This window comes from Colius striatus, chromosome 20 (genome assembly GCF_028858725.1).
Source record: "Colius striatus isolate bColStr4 chromosome 20, bColStr4.1.hap1, whole genome shotgun sequence".
Lineage (NCBI taxonomy): Eukaryota > Metazoa > Chordata > Aves > Coliiformes > Coliidae > Colius > Colius striatus.
In genome coordinates, this window is record NC_084778.1 from 2,523,349 (window position 1) to 2,548,638 (window position 25,290).

General features: G+C 58.8%; 1 protein-coding gene across 1 annotated transcript; it reads left to right on the plus strand.

Annotated features, from left to right (window-relative positions):
- Window positions 1-728: 728 nt before the first annotated feature.
- SRRM3 (serine/arginine repetitive matrix 3) lies at window positions 729-23,330 on the plus strand. Its single transcript, XM_062012547.1, has 14 exons — window positions 729-952; window positions 4,519-4,620; window positions 8,803-8,937; window positions 9,657-9,737; window positions 10,104-10,133; window positions 10,508-10,576; window positions 11,163-11,198; window positions 11,852-11,902; window positions 12,016-12,120; window positions 13,125-13,296; window positions 19,138-19,463; window positions 20,501-20,734; window positions 20,884-21,021; window positions 23,104-23,330. Exons 1-14 carry the CDS (start codon window positions 729-731, stop codon window positions 23,318-23,320), a joined length of 1,920 nt encoding a protein of 639 aa, XP_061868531.1. The 3' UTR covers window positions 23,321-23,330.
- The last annotated feature ends 1,960 nt before the right edge of the window (window positions 23,331-25,290 follow it).

Below are 25,290 nucleotides of genomic sequence, written 5' to 3' on the forward strand. Positions count from 1 at the left end.
GGGAATGGTCCATCTGCCCTGTCTTCATGCCCACACTCAGCTGAGGGATCCCTCCCTCCTTGGGCCAACATTTGGCCTCATCCTCCTTGGGAGGACATCTTCCTTGTGTCAGACATCCTGGGCATTGAGGGCAAGGCTGGTCCCCACAGAGGCAATGACATACAAGCATCAGTCAGCCTTGGGAAACCCTCTGCATCAGGCTCTGTGGGGTGGAAACACCCTGGAGAAGTGGCTGCTGTGACAGAAGCTGTATCTCCAAGCCCATCCCCTTGCTGGATGAGGACATGCCCAGGGATGTCCCCAGAGGGCTGTGAGGATGGATGCCAGTCCCTGCTCCAAACCTGCACTGGCTGGCAGTGGGGTGCATGGGCTCAGAGGGACCCCTTCTTGCCTGTCCTGCTGCTGCTGTAGGGCTCTGGGTGCTGCAGGGCCACGCTTTGCCAGGCTGTGCCCAGCCCAAAGCTGGCACAGAGCATCCTGCTCTTTCCCTTGAGCCAAGCTTTATTTTGCAGATGGGGAAACTGAGGCAAGAGGCAGAAAGGGCTCTGACAGAAGACCCAGATCAGCCCCTGTCCCCATCAACCTGCTCTGCCCACACTTCTGAGACAACTTGTGCCTTCAGGGTACTCTCCCCATGGTGGGGTGAGAGAGAAACCAAGCCAGGGGCTGACCTCTGCCTCTTTCTCTCCCTTCCAGGTGCTGCTGGGTGTGAGGCTGCCCACACCAACATGGCTCTCTACAACAATGGGGCTGATGTGCCTTCACCCCAGGAGGCCTCCAACGGCTTCTCCCAGCCCAGTGCCTCGGGGACATGGCACAAGGGTGAGGAGGAGGTGAGGCTGGTGGAGCCCAGCCTGGTGAAGAAGGCTCACAGGGAAATCCTGGACCACGAGCGCAAGCGGCGGGTGGAGCTGAAGTGCATGGAGCTGCAGGAGATGATGGAGGAGCAGGGGTGAGTGGGGAGGGATGGGTCTCATGCCTTGGGATCTTTTGGACCTGTTTGCACCTTGTTCTCCCCCTTTTTCCTCTCTAAAAGAACCAACCCTTGATGTGGCAAAGGTCCCCAGCTGGAAGTGAATCGGGTTTGGGGTGAATCCAGCAGCTTTGGGGCAGACTGCTGGGATGGGCTGTGAAGATAAATGCCTCCAAGAAATGCAGATCTAGGAGAACATCCACACTTAGCATCACACAATCATTTGTGTTGGAAAAGCCTTTAAAGCTGCTGCAGTCCCAGCCCTGCCCTCACCCTGCCCAGCCCAGCACTGACCCACAGCCCTCAGCACCTCAGCTCCAGGGCTCTGGGATCCCTCCAGGGCTGGGCACTCCCCCAGCTCCCTGGGCAGCCTGGCACAGGGGCTGACACCCCTCCCAGGGAAACAGTTCTGCCTCAGCTCCAATCTCAGCCTCCCCTGGGGCAACTTGAGGCTGTTTCCTTTTCTCCTGTCACTTGTTACTGGGGAGCAGAGACCAACCTCCAGCTCCCTGCAGCCTCCTGTCAGGGAGTGTCACCTCATCCTCCTCCAGGTTAAACAACCTCAGCTCCCTTTGCTCTCCCCTGGGAATGCAAAGGGCTGGGGGAAAACCTGAGGGGCCCTTTGCATCCCTGCCTAGGTGGGCAGGAAGAGGTGAGGTGCCAGCAAGCAGACCTCCCATGTCCCCCAAACCCATGGCCACGCTGCCAGCTGCCCCATCACCAGCCACACAGCCCCATCCTCCCTGAAATCTGATGAGTGGAGCAAATTCTTTGGCACAGGCAGGTAGATGGGGACTGGTATCAGCTGGGGAGAAGGGAAATGGATTGAGGGAAGGTCTGGCCAAGGTTTTCATTATGAGCACAAGCGTGACCTAGAATTAGATTGGAATAATGATTGTGCCTCACTCATCCTTATGGAGATAAATAAGGCTGACCTGGTGCCTTGGGGAGCATCAGAGCCTCCTGTTGGGTCCCTGGGCTCTACTAGGGATCTTACTACAGGCAGTGTCATTACTGCAATGGGTAATGGCAGCATTGCAACCCCTGCTGTTGTGTCTCTAATTGCCTTTGCTGGTTATTGCTGAGGCTGTTAATAATGATGATGATACACTGAGATAAGATAATTACAGTCATAATCTTGGCCAACCTGGTGAATCCTCTGCCTGCTCTTCCCCTTCCTCACAGGGCCTCTCCAGGGGCTTGTTGTACCTGTCCATGTACCCCCCTGAGGTTTCTGCCAGGGCTGGGAGCTGCATCTTAGCCACAACCTTGAGGGAGTTTCTTGCCAAGGGCAGGGCCCCTGGGATGAAGGGAGGTGACAGCAGAGGAGCTTTTGTGGGGATGGCAGCACTCCCTTCTTTCCAAACATGGATGGCTCCTTCTGCCTCTGCTGTATTCAGCTGCTTCTTGCTCTGGGCTGCCCCTGCCTTTACTCCCTGCCTGCAGGCTGCTTTGGGCTTTTTTTATATCCAGAAAACAAGCATCAGCATTTTTTGCTTCTTGCTTGCTTGCTTTCCTTCTTGCTTGCTTTCCTTCTTGCTTTCCTGCTTGCTTTCTTGCTTGCTTGCTTTCCTTCTTGCTTGCTCTCCTTCTTGCTTGCTTTCCTGCTTGCTTTCCTGCTTGCTTTCCTGCTTGCTTGCTCTCCTTCTTGCTTGCTCTCCTTCTTGCTTGCTTTCCTTCTTACTTTCCCAAACCCATTGTCTGTGTTAAATGCAAAACCAACCAGTGTTATAAGAAAAACCAAACTCCTCTCAACAGTGTTATAGCAGGACCAGGAGGCTGCAGGAGGGAAGGGGCTGCTGCCTCCATCTCAAGGGGGCTGGGTGCAGAGGGAGGTTCCTCTCCTTGGCTTTGCCCCTCCATTGATTTGCTAATGGCCCCTGGCTGCAGTGGCCCATCTGTCACCTCTCATTTGGCCTCGTGTCACCTCTCCAAGAGCTTTGGCTGGGTACATGCTGCAGCAAATGCTCATCTTCTCAGGCAGACAGACATCTTCCTGCTGCTGTGGGCTGGCTGCTGGCCACGGCATGGCCAGGACCAGTGGCCCCATCCAGGGGACAGAGCAGCATTTGGGGGTGCTGCCCTGGTTTTGCCCTGTCCTCCTGCAGGGAGTCCTGGTCAGCTGTGCAATTAATGAGAGCCTTTTGATGCAAATGAGCTCATTAATATTAATTCCCCTCTCGTGGCTGTTCCCCTTTGTAGGCACCACTGGAAGAATTTCTTCCCTGTTGAGGTGAGGGAGCCCTGGCAGGGGCTGCCCAGATGGGCTGTGCAGGGAGACACTCCAGCCCAGCTGGATGAGTCCCTGTGTGCCCTACTCTAGCTGGTCCTGCTCTGGCAGGGGGGGATTGCACTGGATGAGCTTTCCAGGTCCCTTCCAACCCTTTAGATTCTGTGATCCTGTGATGCAAGGGGCATCCCTGTCCCCATCATGGGCTCTGCAAAGTGCCAGCCTCGAGGAGCACAGGGCTCCCAGCCTGGGACACCCACTTTTCTGGGCTCCTTGGCAGCGATGGTGAGAGGATGCTTGTGCTGGGGAGAGGGTCCCCAGCTGCGAGCACCCCCCGTGGGCACTTTTGGGCTGAGGGGGATGTTGGGGTGCCCTTGTGCAGCCTGAGGATGCGGCACAGAGTCTCCTGCCCGGGGCTGTCACTCGCCCCTCCCCCGGGGACGCCTCGGGGACGGCCGGAGAGCAGCGGTTTGCCGCGGCTGTTCTCAGATGCCAGGGACAAAGTGATTAGTGTGTGTGGTTAATAACCCTGCAGCGGCCTGAGTCAGCGCTAGCGCAGAGCTGAGTCGGCTGCGGGCGCAGCGCAGGGACGGGCAGGGCACGGCTCAGGGTGGGATGGAGGTGCCAGGCACAAACGCTGGCATCAGCGGCTGCTGGCACAGCCCAGGGGGTGCTGGGGATGTGCCCCAGAAGCTGGGGCTGTGGGAGGGGAATGAGAACCTCCTGGTCACCCTCTTTAGCCCTTCCTGATGTCTCTTCTGCTGAGCACTGCTGCAGGGGGGGAAGCAGAGAGAGAACCAGAATTGCTCTGGCTGGAAAAGCTCTTGAAGCTGCTGCAGTCCCAGCCCTGCCCTCACCCTGCCCAGCTCATCACTACCCCACAGCCCTCAGCACCTCAGCTCCAGAGCTTTGGGGTCCCTCCAGGGCTGGGCACTGCCCCAGCTCCCTGGGCAGCCTGGCACAGGGGCTGACACCCCTCTCAGGGACACAGTTCTGCCTCAGCTCCAATCTCAACCTCCCCTGGGGCAGCTTGAGGCTGTTTCCTCTTGTCCTGACATTGAGAAGAGTTTGACCCCCAGCTCCCTGCAGCCTCCTGTCAGGGAGTTGTAGAGAGTGATCATGGGTGTGGAGGATGGTGACAGGGGACTGAGCAGAGCAAGCTGCTCTCCTCCAGGCCCTGGTGACTGTCAGCACACCACTTCTCCTTCTCACCAGCCACTTGAGCCACATGTCACACACTCCCAAAGACACAGAGGTGCTCAGCAGGTCCCTGGGGAGCCCACACTCTGCTCACAGCACGTCTTTGGCCACGCAGGTACTCGGAAGAGGAGATCCGTCAGAAGGTGGGGACCTTCCGGCAGATGCTGATGGAGAAGGAAGGGGTGCTCACCAGGGAGGACCAGCACGGCCGCCACGTGTAAGTGAGGCAGCTCTGAGGCAGCCTGCCCCTGTGGCCTGGCCCTCCCTCATCCCAGGACATGTCCCAGGTTGCCTCTGGGTATTGATGGGTGGGTTGGTTGATGTGGAGGGGGGGTATATAGGGATGGAGGGATGGATGGACATAGGGAAGGTATATGCATTCTGTATAAGGATGGATGGATGGATGGATGGAGGGATGGATGGACATAGAGAAGGTATATTCATTCTGTATATGGATGGATGGATGGATGGATGGAGGGATGGATGGACATAGAGAAGGTATATGCATTCTGTATAAGGAGGGATGGATGGAGGGATGGATGGATGGATGGACATAGAGAAGGTATATTCATTCTGTATATGGATGGATGGATGGATGGATGGAGGGATGGATGGACATAGAGAAGGTATATGCATTCTGTATAAGGAGGGATGGATGGAGGGATGGATGGATGGATGGCCATAGAGAAGGTATATTCATTCTATATAAGGATGGATGGATGGAGGGATGGATGGATGGATGGAGGGATGGATGGATGGATGGCCATAGAGAAGGTATATTCATTCTATATAAGGATGGATGGATGGAGGGATGGATGGATGGATGGACATAGAGAAGGTATATTAATTCTGTATAAGGATGGATGGATGGATGATGGATGGATGGATGGAGGGATGGATGGATGGATGGACATAGAGAAGGTATATTCATTCTATATAAGGATGGATGGATGAATATAGAGTAGAGAGGAGGGATGGATGGATGGACATAGAGAAGCTATAGAGGGAGGGACAGACATAGAGAGGGATAAATATGTGGATGGGTGGATGGAAGGATGGATGGAAGGATGCATGTAGAGAGGGTTACAAGGAGGAAGGAAGAGAGGGATGGATGGATGGACATAGAGAGGGGATGGATGGATGGGTGGTTGGTTGGTTGGTTGGTTGGTTGGAGGCAGGATTTGCTTCTCTGAGGCAGTATCCTCCATCTGGAGAGGTTAGAGGTTACCCTGCACTGGTCTTTTGGAGATCTCAGGGTGCTGTACAGAGGCCAGCACTGCAATGCTCCTGTCTCAGGTGATGAAACCAAGGTGTAGAAGGTCTCAAAGCCTGGCTCATCTCACCAGCCAGGGGCAGAGAACAAACCACAGGTTTGCTGTGCCTTCCCTCTGCCTGCTCCTGCCTCTTTGGGTCACCTCTCCTGTGCTCCCTGGGGCTGATATTGTGACTTCTGCCTCCAGCCAGGCAAGGTCACCCATTTCCAGTCCCCCTGTCTCTGAGTGTGAGGCTGGGGCAGCTCAGCTTGGCTGCTGATGGTTTGGCAGGTTGGCTGCTGTTCTATAGCCCTGGAAATGTTACTGTTAGCAATAAGAATCATTAAGAATAGTAATCATTTCTGTTGCAAAGGGCCTGGGCTGGATAGACAGGGCTCAAGCCTACTTCTCACCTGGTGAGAGCCACAGCATGTGTCTCCATCAGAGTGCTGTGACCCCAAAGAGCCCCGTGGAAGAAGCTTCTCCAAGGAGCTCCAGCCCCGAGCCTCAGCCTCCTAATCCCTCCTCACACTGCCTGCTCCCTGGGGGCTGTTTCTTCCCTGGGGAGAGGGGTGTTTGAGGGCTCAGGTGAGATGTCCAAAGCAGCCCAGCTCCTGCTGGGGATGTGCCACTTCTGCTCCAGCTCCAGGTCGGTCCTGGGTTGCTGATGATTTATCCGTGCGCTGTTTAATGGCCCAGGCAGCGCAGCCAGCCCGGCACACACCATCCATCAGCCTGGAAACCAGGTCACTTGGGACAGGAATAGATGCTGTGCAGGTTCACTGAATATTAATGCTTCATTAGGGTCAGGAAATCAGGGCAAGAGAGGAAGCAGGGAAGCCGTGGTGAGGAGGAGAACCTTCCTCCCACCGCCGACACTCCAGCCAGGGAGGGACAGGGCTCTGCTGTGCCCAGCTCCTGAGGCACACAGTCCCAGGGCAGCACGAAGCACTCAGGGTGCTACTTCAGCCAGGAGCAACCAAGGCATGGATGGGGAAAACCAGCATGCCCAAATCACTGTGCATCAAGCCCTGAGGTGGTAACAAGTGGCCTTTGCCCGTGGGAGTCCTGGCTCGGTAGGGCTGGGGCTGTAACAGGCACCTGGGGAAGCTGAAGGTGGGTTAAGGTTACCCATTCAGCCCCAGCTGTCACCTTTGCAGGCTTGCTTTTGCAAAACAAAGGGTAATCAGTAAAGATTAGCCCAGGGGCTATAAATAATAGTGCTGAGCTGGAAGGAGCAGCCTCAAAGCAAAGCATTGCTCAGAGGAAGGCAAAGCCAGAGGCGGTCGGAGGAGGCTGGTAGGAGCTGGGTCCAAAGGAGATGGCTCTTCCAGCAGCAGGGACCTGAGCTGATGGAATCCCTGCCAAAGGGTGTCCTGGGTGCAAAAGGTCTGTATTGGTTGAAGGAGCTGGATAAGGGAGCTAAATAAAGTTTAAATAAAGAGCCTCAGCCCTTATTGTGGCTGGGAGAGTACTCAGCAGAGCATCTCATGGGCTGGTGCTGCTCCAACACCTCTCTGGACTCAGTTGTTGGCTGCCAGCACTGAGCCTGCAGCAGCTGGTCTCATTTCAAAGCAGATGCCAAAGCTGAGCCTCATCTGCAAAGCTCCCCTGGGGAAACTGAGGCACGGAGCAGAGCTGTGACCACCTGAGTCCCTGACTCGCTCTCTGTGCTCTTCCTGCTCCCACCCCTGTGTGTGCACAGCCTGGAGCTACAGCCCAGTCCCCAAGGAGGCTTTGTTTGATGGACAGACTGGTGGGATTGAAAACTGTGTGTGCCAGGCAGGGAGAGTTAACTGGGGCAGCACAGGCCTGTCTGGAGCTGCTGAGCACAGCTAATGGGGGAGATGCTGGCACCAGGCTCTGGAGCAGAGTCCAGCAGGAGATGATCCCTGCTTGCTCCTCTCTTTTCCTCTTTCCCCCCCTTCTCACAGTTGGGTTGGTGGTTGAAAGGCTCCTGGGGAATGGCCAAAGCAGGAGGCACTTGGAGGGGACCCAGAAAGCTGTGGCTGTGGCACAGAGGGAGCCTGAGACCCACTTGAGCGTGGGCAGGAGGGGGATGCCTCACTTGGAGCTTTGGTCCAGACTGGTTTTAATGGGGTTAAACAGCTCAGGGCCTGTCTGTGGCCAGGGGTGCCAACAGGTGCTGCTGTGGGATCTGCTGGCTGGGACTGGCAGCATCCCTCTGCTAGTCCAGGCTACCATGGGGCTGGTGGCTACTGGGGCTGTGCTTCTCCTCCTGCATCCCTGACCACACTCCTCTGGGCTGGGAAGGGCTGAGGAGCCCACTCCAGGTTTCCAAGGGCAAATCTCTCTTGGGAAGCAAGTGCCAGGGCTGGTGTGATGCCAGGCACCCTCTGGGCATGGCCCCATCTGTTATGGTTCCCTCCAGAGCAGCTGGGTGGCTGCATCCCCCTGGGGTGAGATGTCTGACATCCCCCAAAAACAACCAGTGGGGTTTGATGCTGCTCCTGGGGCTGATGGCAGAGAGGTGGGGGATGGCAGGGAGAGGCTGGGCAGGGACTCCTGGGTCCCTCTTGCCTGCTGAGTCCAGCTGCCAGGTCTCTGCCAAGCCCTGCCTGGAGCCCTGGTAGTCAATGGCAACCTCCTTCTGGTTTCCATGGCAACGAGAAAAAGTAATGCTGCTGAAGTCACTCAGGAGGGAGGAGAGGAGACCCTGATGGCTCCAGGCCTGATGTCCCCTCACCACATCTCACCTGCTCCAGGGGGACATCAGCACCCATCACCTGCCTGAAGCCCTGGTGCTGAGCAGGTGGCACACTGAGGTGCTGGTCCCATAGCCTGAGTCAGCCCTGGGCAGCTCCCACCAGGAGCCTGAAACCCTCCTGGCACCACCCTGGGCTGACCCCACCTCCAGCTCAGCCCCAAGCACTTGGGTGATGCAAAAGGCTGGGAGATGGTGACCCAAGCCCTGTGATGTCTCCAGCAGGTGCTTCTGCAGGGACAGGAGCTCCTGAAAGAGCCTTCACACGGGGCTCTGCTGCGTGTGGATGTGACCGAGGTCCCCTGGAGATGCTGTGGCAGAGGCATCCCTCAGCTCCTGTCACTGCCCCAGGCCAACCCCCCTGAGCCTCTCCAGTGGGATGGGGAACCCTGAATGAGTGCTGTGCTTCCTTCCTCTGCAGTGTGATAGAAAACCACCACGGGGCAGGCGGGGAGGAGTACGAGGAGCAGTACCCTGAGTGCGGGGAGGGCTGCGGGCTGCAGTGCGAGTGCTCGGCACAGAGCTACCGCGGGGACAGCGGCCACCGCGACTACAGGTGAGGGCTCAGCCCCAGGCACTCACACACTCCCTGCTGATGGAAAAGCCCTTGAAGCTGCTGCAGTCCCAGCCCAGCACTGACCCACAGCCCTCAGCACCTCAGCTCCAGGGCTTTGGGATCCCTCCAGGGCTGGGTACTGCCCCAGCTCCCTGGGCAGCCTGGCACAGGGCTCACACCCCTCTCAGGGAAACAGTTCTCACTCAGCTCCAGCCTCAACCTCCCCTGGGGCAGCTTGAGGCTGTTTGCTCTTGTCCTATCACTCAAACTGGGGAGCAGAGAGTGACCCCCAGCTCCCTGCAGCCTCCTGTCAGGGAGTGTCAGAGAGTGCTGCTGGCTCCCCTCAGCCTCCTCTGCTCCAGGCTCAACACCCCCATCCCTCAGCCCCTCCCCAGCCCCTTGTGCTCCAGCCCCTTCCCCAACTCTGGCCATGCTGCAGCCCCTCAGTGTCCCTGTGGCCCAACACTGAACACAGCCCTGGAGCTGCAGCCTCCCCAGAGCCCAGCACAGGGGACAATCCCTGCCCTGCTCCTCCTGGCTTCATTATATCTGATCCAAGCCAGGATGCCCTTGGCCTTCACGGCCACCTGGGCACGCTGCTGGCTCCTGTTCAGCTGCTGTCTATTAACACCCCCAGGTGCCTGTGCACAGGGATCCTCATTGAGGGCCAGAGAAGCCAGAGAACCATCCCTCCTTGCCCTGTCTGCTTTCTCCCCCAGGCTGAAGAGACGCTCCAGCAGCTCCCCCTCTCCTCCACCCAAGAAGAAGAAGAAAAAGAAATCAGGTCACCGCCGGAGCCGGTGAGTCCTGGGCTGACCCTGCAGCAGCCCCTCTGGCAAGGCAGCTCTGCTCCCAGCTCAGCCTGGCCCCAGGCTCTGGTGGGGCAAAAGATCCCCCCACTTTGCAGGATGTTGCACCCCCAAAATGTGCAACACAGCTGCACCCAGTGCTGGTGCAGCACACACACAGTGCTGTGGGACCCGGCTGCAGGCACCTCGCTCAGTACACACTGCGAAGGAGCCAGCTTGCCACAGCACCAGGCAGGATTTGGCTCCCTGAGGGGATCTGGATCCACCTACCTGCTGGTCCCCTCTGTGATTAGCATTGATGTCCTGGGCAGGAGGCTGTCCCTAATGTCCTTTTCTTCTCTGCCCTCCCCATGGCAGCAAAAAGAGGAAACCGGGCTCGGAGCGCAGGTGAGTGCCCCTGGGGCTGGGTGGGCTGCAGGGGGACATGGCCACAGGGTACCCTGATACCTCCCATCACTGTCCCCTGCTGAAACCCCAGTGGCAACTGGCCACCCCATCTGCTGCTGGAGGCTGTGGAACACACAAGGTGGTAATGGGACACAATTTGGGCTCTCTGACACCAAGGGCATCCAGAGCCCTTCTGCCAAAAGCCCCCCAGGCTGTCCCCCACCAGGGAATAACTTCCTTGTGATGTTTGTGCATCCCATGGGGGGGTCTGGGGGAAGTGAGGTGCTGGGGGTGGTGGGACAGGGCTCCCTTGGGCCGTGGGGATGGGGAGTGCCTTCTTCTCCCCATCAAGGGCACCCACTTTCCCCCCACAGCTGCGACAGCTCCTCACCCATCCGCAAGGAGAAGAAGAAGAAGACTGGAAAGAAGCACAGACGAGACAGGTAGAGGCCAGTGCACTGGGCTGGGGACAGGGGGGCTGGTGGGTGGCTTGGGGTGGGATGGGGGCATGGACAGGGATGGATGCTGATGGTTCTTCATGAGGCCACCACCCTCCCCAAAGCAGCTGCCACCTGCCCCATGGAATCATTTTGGCTGGAAAAGAACTTTAAGCTGCTGGTGTCCAACCTCCCCTCACCCTGCCCAGCCCAGCACTGACCCACAGCCTCAGCACCTCAGCTCCAGGGCTTTGGGATCCCTCCAGGGCTGGGCACTGCCCCAGCTCCCTGGGCAGCCTGGCACAGGGGCTGACACCCCTCTCAGGGAAACAGTTCTGCCTCAGCTTCAGCCTCAACCTCCCCTGGGGCAGCTTGAGGCTGTTTCCTCTTGTCCTGTCATTCATGAGTGAGGAGAAGAGTTTGACCCCCAGCTCCCTGCAGCCTCCTGTCAGGAAGCTGTAGAGAATGATGATGTCTACATCCAGCAGCCCATCTTGGAGACACTCCCTTGTCCCCATCCCCTGGAGCTCCCTGACCTCAGCTCCCACTGCTCAGAGTGGCTGCTTCATCTCTGCCTCCTCTTCATCCTCAGGTCTGAGTCGGGGTCACGGAAGAAGAGAAGACACAGGTGAGAGTGGCAGCTGCTGGGAGCCACCAGCTCTGACTGACAGCTTCCCCCCTCAGAGACCCCTGTCCCCTGTCCTCCCACTGTCCCCATCCCCTCTTCCCATGGGGACAGACCCATCGAGTGCAGTGAGTGAGTGTGAGCTGCCATCACCCCCCTGTCCCTCACTTGGTGAGCATCCCCTTCACCCCCATGGGCAGACACTGCTGGGTGTCCCCCCCCTTTGGAGGTGACACAGGGCCATGTTGGGTGACTTCAGGGTCCCACACAGCCCCAAATGTCCCTGAGGGGAGAAGGTGTGATGCCAGGCAACCATGGCCAGGGCAAAGCCTGCTCTGCTCTGCCCTCTGCCAGCACCACTGGCTTAGGGTGAGAGGAATCAACCCCAAAGAGTGCCTGGGTGGTCAGAGGGGCTCAGAGGGGGCTGATGCTCGGCAAGGCAAGTGGAGCCCCCCCTTCCCTGCCACCCCTTCCCATTCAGCCTCACCGAGCAGCATCTGGCCCCCAACTGGGATCCCCACAACCATCTGAACTCAGTGGAGCCCACCCCCGAGCAAATGCTCCCCATCACTCCTCCTGCAGCCTCTGGGGTCCTGGGGAAGCCCCCCAGGAGCTGCCCCCGCTCCCATCCCCGCAGCTCCCGGCTCTTCCCGCAGGTCCCGCAGCCCCAAGAACAAACGGAAAGAGAAAAACAAAGAGCGCAAGAGGTGAGGGGCCGGGACGGAGGCGGGGGGCGGGCCGTGTGCCCCCCTGTGTGCCCTCCCCCAGCGGCTCAGCCTGTCCTTCCACCCCTCCCCCGGCCCCCTCTCCTTCCCCACAGGTCCCGCAGTGAGTCCCCAGCCTGGCGCTCGCACCGCCGCAGCTCCTGCAGCTCCCACAGCGCTTCGCTCTCCTCCGACGGCAGCGGCTCCAAGTCCCCCGGCAGGTACGGGCAGCACGGGACCCCGGCCCCCGCCCGCGCCCCCCAGCACAGCCTCCACCGTGGGGACCCTTGTGGGGTGCAGGGCAGGGAGGTGGGATGGCAGAGATGTCCCTGTGATGGGGACCTTTGGGGAGATGCAGGGATGGGAGGTGAGTGACAGAGCTGAGCTTGTGATGGGGACTCTCAGGGATGGAGGGCAGGGAGGTGGGATGGCAGAGATGTCCCTGTGATGGGGATCTTTTGGGGGATGAAGGTCAGGGAGGTGGGTGTCAGAGCTGACCCCATGATGAGGATCCTTTGGGACAGAAGATAGGGAGATGGGTGGCAGAGATGACCCCATGATGAGGATCATTTGGGACAGAAGACAGGGAGATGGGTGGCAGAGATGGCCCTGTGATGAGGATATTTTGGGACAGGAGAGAAAGAGGGGGGTGACAGAGATGACCCCATGATGGGGACCCTCAGGGATGGAGGACAGGGAGGTGGGTGGCAGAGATGTCCCTGTGATAGAGATCTTTTGGGACAGAGGACAGGGAGGTGGGTGGCAGAGATGTCCCTGTGATAAGGACCTTTAGAGGGATGGAGGGCATGGAGATGGGTGGCAGAGATGTTCCTGTGACAGGGATATTTTGGGACAGGAGAGAAGGAGATGAGAGACAGAGATGACCCCATGATGGGGACTCTCAGGGATGGAGGGCAGGGAGGTGGATGGCAGAGGTGTCCCTGTGATAGAGATCTTTTGGGACAGAGGACAGGGAGGTGGATGACAGAGATGACCCCACGATGGGGACCTTTTGGGGGATGGAGGGGAGCGTGACAGTGCTGCAGCACCTCTGAGGGCATTTGGGAACCAGCAGACTTCCAAGTTTGAACCGCAGAAAGCCCAAACCACCCATTCTCACCCCATCCATTGCTTTGGCAAAGCCTGCGCTGCCGCCTCAGCCGGAGCCGTGCCGAGCCGTGCCGGGAGGGGGCTGCCGGGGGTCTGACGGTGCTGTGCCCCGCAGGCTGAGCCCCAGGCGCCGGCAGGATGGCCCCAAGGGCAGCAGCGCCCGCTCCAGCCGCAGCCCGTCCTCCCCCTCGCCCCGTCGCTCGGCTTCCCCGCACCAGAACGGGCACAAGGGCAGCGCCCAGAACGGCCGCCACAGCCACTGCGCCCCGCTCCCGGAGCCCTCGGATGTACGTAGGCTTTTCTTGGATCACCGTTCGCTTCCCTCCCCTCCTCCCTGCGCAGGAACCGCCCTCACCCCGCCTCTCCTCTCCCCTCCTTCCTCCACGGCAGGGGGAGAGGGAGGGAGGGGATGCGGGCTGTGCCCCTCCCCAGCACCCACCGACCATTCTGCTGGGTGCTGGGTCCCCAGCAGCTCGGGGCAAGTGTCGACGTCCCTCCCACAAAGCCACACATCGCAGTATCCCCCCTCCCCTCCCCTCCCACCTCCCCCCACCCCGGGGATGATGGCTTGGCAGGGCACTGTCACCTGCCGGGGTCACCCCTGGGCTCAGCACCTCCCCGGGAGTGGATTGAGCTCAAACAGCCAAGGAATGGGTCAAGCTGGAAATGTCCCTGCCAGGGCCCAGCACTGCCCGGTGCCAAGGTGCCAGTATCAGTGCTCAGGACCCCAGCACCCAGTGTAGAGCCTGGTGTAGGCCAGGGTAGGGTTTGGAGGGGGTTTGGTGCTGGGTGCTCAGATTTTAGGTCCTGGTGGTGTGTGACATTGAGGCAAAGTGTCCCTGGCTCTGCTTCAGCACCCTGGGATGGGGCTTCTCCCACCCTGAGTGGGGCAAAGCCCTAACCCAGTGGGGCCAGCACCAGTTTAACCAGTGCCAGGATGGTGAGGAGCCTGCTGGAGGCAAGCTGAGTGGAGGCAGAGTGCTGGGGGACCCCAATAACGGGGGACACACAGCTCTCCTCTGTCCCAGGGGTCTTTATTCCCAGGGCTGAGGTGCCATGGGGCTGCTCCTGTGCTGGCAGCACCCAAAACTGACACCTCAAAGCCTGCAGGGCCAGAGGCACCCCAGAAAATGAGTCCAAGAGCCCCCAACCCCATAATCACACTCCTCCTCCTCCCCAGCCCCAGCCCAGCACCCAGCACCCCGTCTCTCGGGGCACCTCTGCTTTCTTCTTTCCTGTGCTTTTGGCTGGGGCCTGGGGAGGGTGTTGGGTGCCAAGGAGCCCACCCAAGCACCCAGCTCACCCCACTCTGCCCCTGCCCAGCACCCAGCACCCAGCATCACCCAGGCTGCCGAGCTCCCTTGGCTCCCCGGCACCAGCGGGACTTCTCTCCGACAACTTTCTCTCTTTCTCTCTCTCTTTCTCTCTCCTTTCTCTCTCTGGTTTCTATTCTTTGGTTTTGGTTTGGTTTTTCCTTTTCTTTTTAACCCCATCTGTGTTTTTCTTTAGCCTCCCATTTGACCAAACCCCAGACGGTAATATACACTTCCATTTCTTGCTCAGCAGAAGCAGGGACGAGGGGGAGGGAAGGGCAATGAAACCTGCTGCCTTTTTCTTTTTGCCCCCTTCCCTTTTATTTTAGTTTCCCCACGGTTTCTTTTCCTTTCCCCTTGTGATGTACAGAAATGCAAACGATCTCTCTCTCTCTCTCTCTGGTTTTTTTTTCTCCCTCCCCTCGTGTTGTTGTAGAAGTTTTTGCTTTCGTGTGTGTTCAAACGTGGAGAAGGGAAACAAAACAAAGCAAAAGCAACAAGCAGATGTCTTTTTTCTTCAGTACTGACAACCTCTGACCTTTGTATCTCCATTTTCTGTGCTTGGAACAAGGCATTTAAAAGGGAAGGGAACTGAGCAGCTCTTACACCACAAAGGGAGTGGCGGCGCTTCCCCCCTGGCGAGGTGCAACATCAGCCCTTTGCCTCCTTGGATTGGCTACTGCCTCCTTGAATTGGCTACTGCCTCCTTGGATTGGCTACTGCCTCCTTGAATTGGCTACTGCCTCCTTGAACTGGCTACTGCCCTGTGGCCTCGGATCCTGTGGCCATGGGAGTGCTTTTCCTCCTCAGCTGCAGGATGAGGCCGTTGGGTGCTGGGTTGTTCACCCTCCATCCCCCCAAAAAGCCGAGCACCCTGTGGCCGTCCCACACCTGGGCACCTGTGTCCTGGCAGGATGGGTGCTGGGCATCTTTGGCACCTGATTCCTCTCCAGCACCTCCTGCAGATCCCCCAAAAGCTCTGGGCTCAGGCTGTTACCCCCCTTTCCAGCACCCCCAGAGCCACTGGGAGAAAGGGGTGCCCAGGGTGCTGCGTGGCGTTACCTTCCCTTTTAAATACCCATCTCCATCCATCCCTCCTGCCTTCCCCAGCCTTCCTCCTGGGTCTCTCCTCTTCCTCCTCCTCACCCACACACACCCTCCAGCCCTTCTTTCTCTCTGCTTTTCTTTGGGCCAACACCACCCCCCAACCCCTCACTGTGTCCCCTTTCCCCCAACATCACACAGCGACTCGAGACCGCACCACCGCCAGGTTCCAGACACCAACACCCACCTTCCCCTTCCCCCCTCTTCCCCACCCTCACCACAACCTTGCCATTCAAAACCAAACCAAACAGCAGCAACATAACAGAAGGGGGATAAAAAAGCACCTCCCTAGAACCGAGGAGACCCATTTGAAAGCAGGAAGGGATCTGAGGCAAGCAGAGGGGCTTAGCCAGGGGGCTGGATCACCGTACTAAAGAGTCCTTGTCTTTTTCCCATTCTGCCCTCCAAATGTGGAGATTATTGTTTTCTTCTTCTTCCCTTTTTTTTTTTCTCTTCCTTTTGTTTTGGTTCTGTTTGATTCTCGCATTCCTGTTCACTGCCAAATGCAAAGGTAGGTATTTCGTCCACCTCTGCACGTTCACTTCTGCAGATGAGCCTGTTGACAAAAGCACCGTAGCTTGATTTAATGTTCTTTTTCTCCCCCCTCCCTCTTTCTTTCTGACTTTCTTTCTCTTCCTTTTCCTCATTTTTGTCTCTCTTTGGTGGCTACATATGATTTTTTTGGGGGTTGATTTGTATGGTTTGCCCCAGTTAGCTGCAAAGCCATGCTCTTCTGTTCTTTAGAGATCTCTTTGGTTTTTTGCCCTGTCCATGTAACTTTTTCTTTCTTCCCCCTTTTTTTTCTGTCTCTCCCTTGTCTCCTCGTGCTGTCAGTAGAATGCATTTCTGTGTCTTCCAGCCCTTTCAATTTGTGTTCCTTTCCATCCAAGGGTTGAGTTCTGCTGCTCCATTTGAGTCCTCCCCCCCTCCCTCCCTCCCACTTAACGAAGGTGAAGATAATTAGTGAGAAAGAAGGGTAGTGGCTGGAGCCCAAGGGTGGGAGCAGCAGCAGATTCTGGGCACAGGGGGGGGTTTGGGGTGGATGGATGGGGGAATGAGAAATTTGGGATGATGTGTGGGTTTAGCCCCTCCATAGGCTGTGGCAGACAAAACAAAACCCCAAACCCAAACCAGGGAAAATACCAGGATCACGAGGAGAGGTTGAAAGAGGCAGGTCCAGGACATCCCAGTCCCCAGGAGGCAGGAGCTTGGTGTCCCAGCCCTGGCCATCCCAGCCCCACAAGCCCCCAGTGTTTGGTTTCCCTTTTGGGCTGTTTTTCCCTCACCAATTTGGATTTTTGGGGGTGTTTTTGCCTTTATTGCCTCCCTGCACTCCTGGGCAGGAGCCCCCTCCACCCTCACCCTGGGGTTTGGGTGGGAACCCCACAGCCCCAATCCTGTGGGATGAAGTGCCACCCTGGGAAAGAGGAAACCCTTCTCTTTATCTCTTCTTCTTCCTCCTCTTCATCTTCTCTGCTGTTATTTTTCTCTGCCTGGATGTGGGGCTGGGCATGGGCTCAGCTGAACTCCCCCAGGGCTGCTTGGAGGGGGTCTGTGTCCCCCCCCCTGCTTTGTGCCATTCCCCTGCTCCCTGAACTGACTGCAGCAACAACAGGTTAAAAAAACCCACCCCAAAACAACCCAAATGGCCTCATTTTGGCTGCAGCTTGCTGGTGTGTAGCTGGAGGGGTTGGCTCACCCGTGGGGATGATGCTCTGTGCCTTGGGATGCTCACAGACACAGTGGCCTCCTGGCCCTTTCCCAGCATCTTGGTGGCCATCCCCAGCCATCCCCAGAGCCCCATTTGCTGCTCTTTTTTGGGGGAGAAAAGTGTTGTTCAGGACACAAGGAGGTGGGCAGAAAGAACCTTGTGCTCAGGGATTGATTGACCAGGTGTGCTTGGGGCAGTGGGGAATTGAGGTCACCAGCCCCCAGCATAGCCCCGGGTGCAGTGACACAATCCTGGACCACCCCAATCCTCCCAAACCCTGTTAGATCCCCTCAGACCAACTCCACTCTCCCCTGGGCAGGATTTACCCTTCCAGAGATGCTCAGGGACCTGGTGCCAAGCCACTACCAGGGGAAGGAGACCCCCCAAAGCCCCCCTGGGCTGGGGTTTGCCACCTCAGTCAGGGCTGGTGGTAACAGGAGCCATTTCCACCAGTCTTTTTGCTCTAGTGGTGGTTGCAAAGATGGGGAAACAGCCACCCTCAGGCAGCTGCTGTGGCTCAGAGGAGCTCAGGTACTTGGTGCTGGACCCTGGGGCCAGGCAAAACCCTCTCTGGCTCTTGGCAGGAGCCCAGCACTGAGCCTCAGCCACGGCGGTGGCTCAGGGTTTTCCCCTCCTCGTAGGAGAAGCGAGTTGGTTTGTTTTATTTCTCCCCCCTCTCTCTCTCTCTCTGGCTCTGTCTCTGTCTCTCCTCCTTCTCTGGCTCTTTCTTTCTCTCTTGCATTTTTGTGAATCTAATGATGCACTTATATTGCCCCGCTTTTCCCTTCTCTTCATACCTTACCTACTAAAGGAGGAAATGCCACTTTTTTGGTAAGTGGATGTTAACCAAGAGGGACTTAAACAAAAAAAAAGCATATAATGGAAAAAAAAAAAGAGGAAAGGAAAGGAAAGCAGGAAAGCAAAGTCTGTGTTGAGTGCTGAGGAGGACTTAGCAGTTCCCTGCAGAGTCACAGCTCGATGCGTGTCCCAGGACGAGCTCAGAGACGTTCGTTTAATCTCAGTACCGAGGACATTTGTGAAGTTTTTCGCTTTGGTTTTCTCGTTGATTATGATTCTTCTTATGATTTCTTTTCATTTGGATGGTGGCTTTTGTTTTCTTCTTTTCTCTGTTGGGTTGGTTTTTTTGTTTCTTTTTTTTCCCCCCCCGTTTCTTTTTTGCCTTCTCTGCCCCCGCCCCGTCCCGCCCCGTCCCGTCCCGTCCCCCCGCCTCGCCCTCCATCCTCACCCTGTGCCGCCCCCTCCTTTCTTGGTTTATTTGGAGCCCAAAAGCTGTACTATCTCTAAAAAAACCCCCACGACACCTACCTCACCATCTCTCTCTCTTCGTGCATGCCTCTGTGTGAGCAGCTCCCCATCACCTCCCCCCGCCCTCCTTGGTTCACCCCCTTTTCCCCTCGGCTCGCTCTGATTTACTCTCTCACCTCCCCGCTTTCCCTCCTCTCATCTTTTCTTTATTCCCCCTCCCCTCATTTATCCTCCTTTCGTTTGGGTTTTCCTCCCCTTTCCCCTTCTTGGGCGGGCCGGGCTTTGCTTTATCCCCTCTCCAGGTGCTTTCGGGGTGGGGTGGGGGGATGTTTCCTTCCCTTCGAGCTCTCCCTCCCCGATGATTTGGGGCGGGGGGGAGGGAGGCGGTTGGAACTTTATTCTTCCATGGGGTTTCTTTTTGCTCCCCTCCCACCCTTTCCTTTGGGCTTTTGGTTCGTTGGGGTTTATTTTGAACACATTTGGTTTCCATGCCCTTCTTTTGCCGTTTTGCATGCGGAGGTTTGCATGTCCCACGTTGTTGAGGGCGAGAGGAAGGTGCAGAGTAGCGTCTGTGTAGCCTGCCTTATGCGATGTGCGTTGACGTTGTGAGCCGCGTCCCCGACCCGGTGCCTCCCGTTAAAATCCCCTTTCTCCTTCTTTCTTCTCTTCTCCCTCCTCTCCGCTTTCCCTCCACTCCCTCCCTTTCCTTCTCTCTCTCTGTCTCCCCTCGCCAGAGGCCGACCTCGGCGTCCCCCTCTCCTCGGGCTCACGGCAGGACGGAGCCGCCGCCGTCCCCCCGCAGCCGGGGGGGTCGATACGGTGCCCGCAGCCCCCGGTCGCTCACGCCGGAACGGGCCAAGCACGGCCACCGGCACCGCTCCCGCAGCCCCTCGCCAGCGCCCCGGCACCGCGGCCAGAGCAAGGGCCGGCCCCCGGAGACCCCCCCGGCGCCGCCGCTCAGCCCCGCCGGCTCCAGCAGCGACTCGGAGGGCTCGGCGGCGTCACACCCCTGTCACCCGCCGCTCGGCCCCGACAGGAACCACGGCACCCACGGCAAGAAGTAAGAGCAGCCCCGGGAGGGGGGGTGTCGGGACGCTGGGGCTGGATGCTGAGATTTGGGGAGGGGGAGGCAGTACCGTGCGGGGAGCCTGGTGCTGTCTGGGGAAAGCTCCGGGGACATGGGTGGGGATCAGGGTGGGTTTGGGATGCTCAGGGTGTGAAGATGGGGATGGGAATGGAGGCAGAGGTGGGGATGGGGATGGAGGCAGAGATGGGGATGAAGACAGGGATGGGGATGGGGATGACAGGGATGGGGATGAGAATGGAGACAGGGATGGGGATGGGGATGGGGATGGAGACAGGGATGGGGATGACAGGGATGGGGATGAAGACAGGGATGGGGATGAGAATGGAGACAGAGATGGGGATGGGGATGGAGACAGGGATGGGGGTGAAGACAGGGATGGGGATGACAGGGATGGGGATGGAGACAGGGATGGGGATGGGGATGGGGATGAGAATGGAGGCAGAGATGGGGATGGGGATGGAGACAGAGATGGGGGTGAGAATGGAGACGGAGATGGGGATGAAGATGGGGATGGGGATGAGGATGGGGATGGAGACAGGGACATGGATAGGGGTGGAGATAGATAGAAAGGCGGATGGAGAGGAGACTGGGATAGAGACAGGGATGGGAATGAAGATGGAGACAGGAATGAGGGTGAAGATGAAGACAGTGACAGGGATGGGGACAGAAATGGGGCTGGAGATGGAAACAGAGACAGGGATGGGGAGGGAAATGGGGATGGAGACAGAGACAGGGATGGGGGTGGAGATGGGGATAGAACCATCCCTGCAAGAGCTTATCCCAGTGCAAAGGCAGTGCCTGGAGGGCCGTGCAGGACTGCAGCATCCTGCAGGGTGCAGGATCCCAAGCAGGCAGCTGCCCCGTGCTTCACATTCAACGATGCAGCCCGGCCAAGAATTGGGGCCATCTGTCACTCCTCCATGGGAACCTGAGGTCCCCACGTCCCGCGGGGTCGCCCTCCCTGCCACGCTGGGCGGGATGCGAGGAGGTGCCGGGATCTGCCTTCACAGGGTGAAGGAGAGGCAGCACCGGGGCCGGCCGAACAGCAGCTCGGAGTCATCAGCCAAACACTCGCACTCCCGGCACGCCTCTGAGCGCAGGAAGAGCCCGTCCCACAGCCCCGGGCAGCGCAGCAGCTCCTGGAGCTCCAGCGGGTCCCTGTCCAAGTCCCGCTCCCGTTCCCGGGAGAAGAGAGCAGGACGCAGCCGCTCCCGCTCGCCCTCGCCCAAAAAACCCGCCAGCAGGTCAGGGGCAGCTTCGGCGGGGGGCGGAGGGGGGGGGATAGGACCAGCTATGGGCTCAGAGAGCATCCACGGCTCAGGGTGATCCCTGCACCCCACCGGGACCCCAACCCACAGCCCTGACCCTCCTCCTCCTCCTCCTCGTGGTGCAGAGAGAAGGAAAACGAGCCCCGGCCACGCCACGGTGACGCCGATCCCGCTCGCGCCCGGCGCCGCTCCAGGAGCTACTCGCCCATCAGGAAGAGGAGACGCGACTCCCCGAGCTTCATGGAGCCCAGGAGGATCACCAGGTGGGTCCCAGCACTTGGAGAAGACTCTGCCATGGGTGCTGGCTGCTGGAGGGGGAAGCTCAGCCACCAGCCAGCACTGAGGGATGCATGGGGGGAGATGGATTGATGGGTGGAGGGAGGAATGGATGGGTGGATGGATGGATGGATGAGTGGATGGATGGAGGAAGGGATGGATGGATGAATGGATGGCTGGATGAAGGGATGGATGGATAGAGGAATGGATGGATGGATGGAGGAAGGGATGGATGGATGGATGGATGAGTGGATGGATGGAGGAAGGGATGGATGGATGGATGGAGGAAGGGATGGATGGATGGGTGGATGGACAACTGGATGAGCATCTCTGCAGATGGATGCACAACCCTGAGAATGACCAACTGGATGGATCAGCTGGCCCAGCCAGCCACCTAACCAGACTGCCACCAAAACCATCTCCCCATCTCTTCCCATTTCAAGGCCTGGAAACAGGAATCCATGTTAATCCACCTGTGCACATCCCAGAGAGACATGAGCCACAAGCCTGTCTTTCCCTCACTCTCCAAAAGCTGGTTTCTCCTCTCTGAGATCCAATGGACAGGGTCCTGGGCTGGGAGACAGGGCAATGTCTGGTGGCAGCTGAGCCCCTGTGTGCATATACCCAGTGCCTCCTTAGCATGCAGCACCCATGCCAGCAGCAGCAGAGATTAACTCCTTCCTGACCTATTTGTCTCTCCTGCTATCAGCTGGGAGATTTGGGCCCTGGGATTGAGGGGCTTTGTTTCCAGAAATCAGCTCTGGCTTGCTGTGGGAGGGTTTTTGTTTTGCCTGGGCTGGGCTGAAGTTGTAAGGAGGAAGGACGTGAGAAATATTGCTCAGCTGGTGGGTCAGAGCTCCCTGCAGCCCTCCCTGGTGAGGAGAACATGGGCTGGCAAAACTGCTCCATCCCCAAGATGAGTTTTGTCAGGATGTCCCCAGGAAGGTGGCAGGGCTTGGCTGGAAGCTACAGCTCGTGATCCCTGTGGATACTGTCCCCCCATCCCTGTCACCCAGGGAGGGATGGCACAAAAGACCCAGTTCTTGGAGTTCAGGAGGAGCAGCATAATTTCTGTGAGGCTTGGAGGAAGAGCTTCTATCCTGAGAGGGGTGTGAGCCCCTGTGCCAGGCTGCCCAGGGAGCTGGGGCAGTGCCCAGCCCTGGAGGGATCCCAAAGCCGTGGGGCTGAGGTGCTGAGGGCTGTGGGTCAGTGCTGGGCTGGGCAGGGTGAGGGCAGGGCTGGGACTGCAGCAGCTTCAGGGGTTTTAACAACCAGAAGGATTCTGTGATTCGATGCTGCACGAAGGGGGCAGCCAGAGGAACACCCCCAGCCTCCCTCTCCTGCCCCATAGCCCAGAGAGAAGCCCCAGGGCTTTTCCCTGCCCTCCTGCCCCGTCCCCTCTCCCTGTCACCCCTCACCACCCCAAGGTCCTGCCTCAGTGATGCCAACTTCTCCTTTTCCATTTCATCCCAAGGTCCCTCTCGAAGAGCATCGCCGCCAGCCTGGCTCCCAGGGTAACCTCCCCCCTTCCTCCTCCTCCTCCTCCTCTTCCTCCCGGACCCCTCTGTGTCTCCTCACACCCCAGGATACCCTCAGCACCCCGCTGCCTCTGGCCGGGGCCCGTGTCTCTCTTTGATCCCACTAACACCGGGGCCGGGAGAAGGGGACAAGGGGTTGGCTCCTGTAGCGGCTGCAGATGTCACATCCCCCTCCCCGTGCCCTCCAACCCCCCTGCCCCGTGCTCCCCGTCCCTCCTCATCCTCAGGCGCCGGCGGGCTGCAGCTAATCCCGAAACGTCTCTTTTTTCAGCAGCTTTCAATCTTTGGTGTCTGGGAAACACAAAAGCCACATTAACCTGCTCACTTTCTGCCCTCGGCGCTGCCTAATCCAGGACTAACACCCCGGGTGGGGTTGGGGGGGAAGGGGCTGGAAGGGGGGGAGTGGGGGGACGATGCCGATACCCTGAGCCCTGCGGGGCTCGCTCGGCCGTGCCGGGACAATCCCTTCCCCGAGCTGTCTCCGACGGGGGAGGCTCGAGTTTCCTAACTCAAGTTCCCTTTATTTTCCAGCGCTCGCAAACGTCCCATCCCTTACTACCGCCCCAGCCCCTCGTCCTCCAGCTCGCTGAGCACCTACTCGTACAGCCGCAGCCGCAGCCGCAGCTACGACAGCTACAGCAGCAGCCGCAGCCGCAGCCGGACTCGCAGCCCCCCGAGCCGCTCCCGCAGCCGCTCCCGCAGCCCCAGCTACAACAGCCGCAGCAGCTCCGAGAGCGCCGGCTTCTGACCCCCTTCGGCTTCCCCTCACCCGCCTCTCCCGGCCCTCCCGGCACCCGGACTCAGCCCCCCACGACGCCCCCGGGTGGTTTCCCCTCCCCACCCCATCCCCTGCCCGCGATGCCGTCTGTGCCCCCCAGCAGGGAGCGGGAGGTGGAAAAGAGTCGGGGGCTGCCGAGGATGGACTCAGCGAGGGCTGAAAACTCTTAACTGGGTCCTTGCATCACCCTGGGAGGGGGCGATCCCCCCCCAAGCCCCTGTCCTCAAGCCCCGGGGTGTTTTGGGGGTCGGAATGGAGCAGGGGTCGCGTGTCTCAGTCTGCGGGGTGAGCTGGGTGAACACAGAGCGAGGGAACAAATGGAGAGACCTTGGGGTAAGCAGCGGGACACCCCCACTTTGGAGCCCCTCCCCCCACCCCCTCTGCTTTTTTGGGGTTAGTTTGACTTTTTTTTTTAGCACAAACGTGTCCTTTGGGGGTGGGGCAGGAGGGGGCTGCTCCAGCCCAGGCCGGTGCCAGCCCGGACCCTCCCCAGCAGAGGAGTCCTGGGAACTCCTTTGGGACCCCCCTTTCTCCCCCCCCAGCCCCAAGCACACGCTGAGCCGTGGATGAACAAAAGCTGGCAGCACCCACCAGTCCCTTCCCGAGCGCTGAGGGGCTGAGGGGTCACTCCTGAGGTTTAACGCTGCTCTTCCCAGCTCCCCGCACCCATCCAGCGGCGTCGGGGGTAGGGGGAGGCACTGAGCTCTTCCCCCCATGGGAGGAGGGGGCTGAGGGGTTTTCCAGCCAGTCTTTTCAGCCTGGCATCCCCCCCTCCGGGCACAGCGGCGGCTTTTCAACTTCATTGTGGAAAGAGAGAGAGGAGGGAGGGTCCCGGGCTCTGCCGGCAGCTCCCGCTGTGGCAGCACTTGGCTGGGTTTTAAAAAGAAGAAAACAAACTGATGTCCCTCTTGGGGAACCGAGGCCGGTCCTGACCTCCCCCCTGCCACTGCGCCCTCCCCCCGCCGCCTCTGGGGGCTCGGGGTGGGTAATCCCCACACTTGCCGACCGGCTGGAGCAGAAGGATGGGGATGAGCTGCCCGGGTGAAGCCGCTGCCCCCCGGCTGCAGAGCCAGGCTTTGGGCACTGGGCTGCACCAGGGGAAAGGCTCCTTTGGGCTCCGGTTTGGCTGCTAATGTGATGGCTTGATGAAGCAGAGGTGTGAGAGGTGGGACACTGCAGGGTCGTGGCTCAAAGCTGGCACGTCGAGGAATGAGGTTGAGCCGTGGGTTTGAGGATCCACCAGCCCTTGGAGAAGCATCTCTGGGAGTGTCAGCCCCCGGGTATCCCACCCACCTCCTGCTCCTCTGCCAAAGCCACTGGTCACCCTCTGACAAGCAGAGACCTTAGTAATGGGGTGACCAGGTAAGGAGGGGACACACCGTGGCTCTCTGTGGCCAGCCCTGGGCAGGGCTGCAGCTCTGGATGTGACCATGACAGGAGAAGAGATGAAGGGTCCCACTCCCCCTGAGCCTGGGGAGAAGAGGAAGGGCACAAATACCTCCAACATCCCTCCAACCCCCTGAGCCACACGCTCCAAAACCCATCCCACCCCCTCTCCAGCACCCAGCAACCCCCCCCCCCAGCAGCTCAGCCTGGCTGAGGGAGCCCCAAAACAGTTTGGGGGTGGGTGGTCCCTGAGAGAAACAAACGAATTCAACTCAGCAGTGGGGGAGGGGTTATTTTGCCAGTGGCCACAGCCCCCAGCCCTGCAGCCCCCCCGGGGCTCCAGCCCCGACTGTGGCAGCGGCACAGACAAGGCAGCACATCAGGGAAAAACTCCAGTCTTCCTCTTTCACAGCCTCTGTGTCCTGCCGCGGAGGGAGCCAACTGGAACAAACTCTCTCTGTACAAACACTTCAGTATTCCCCCCCCGCGGGTGTGCTCTCTCTCTCTCTCTCTCTCTCTCTTTCTCTCTCTTTTCGTTCATTTTCTTTTGGTTT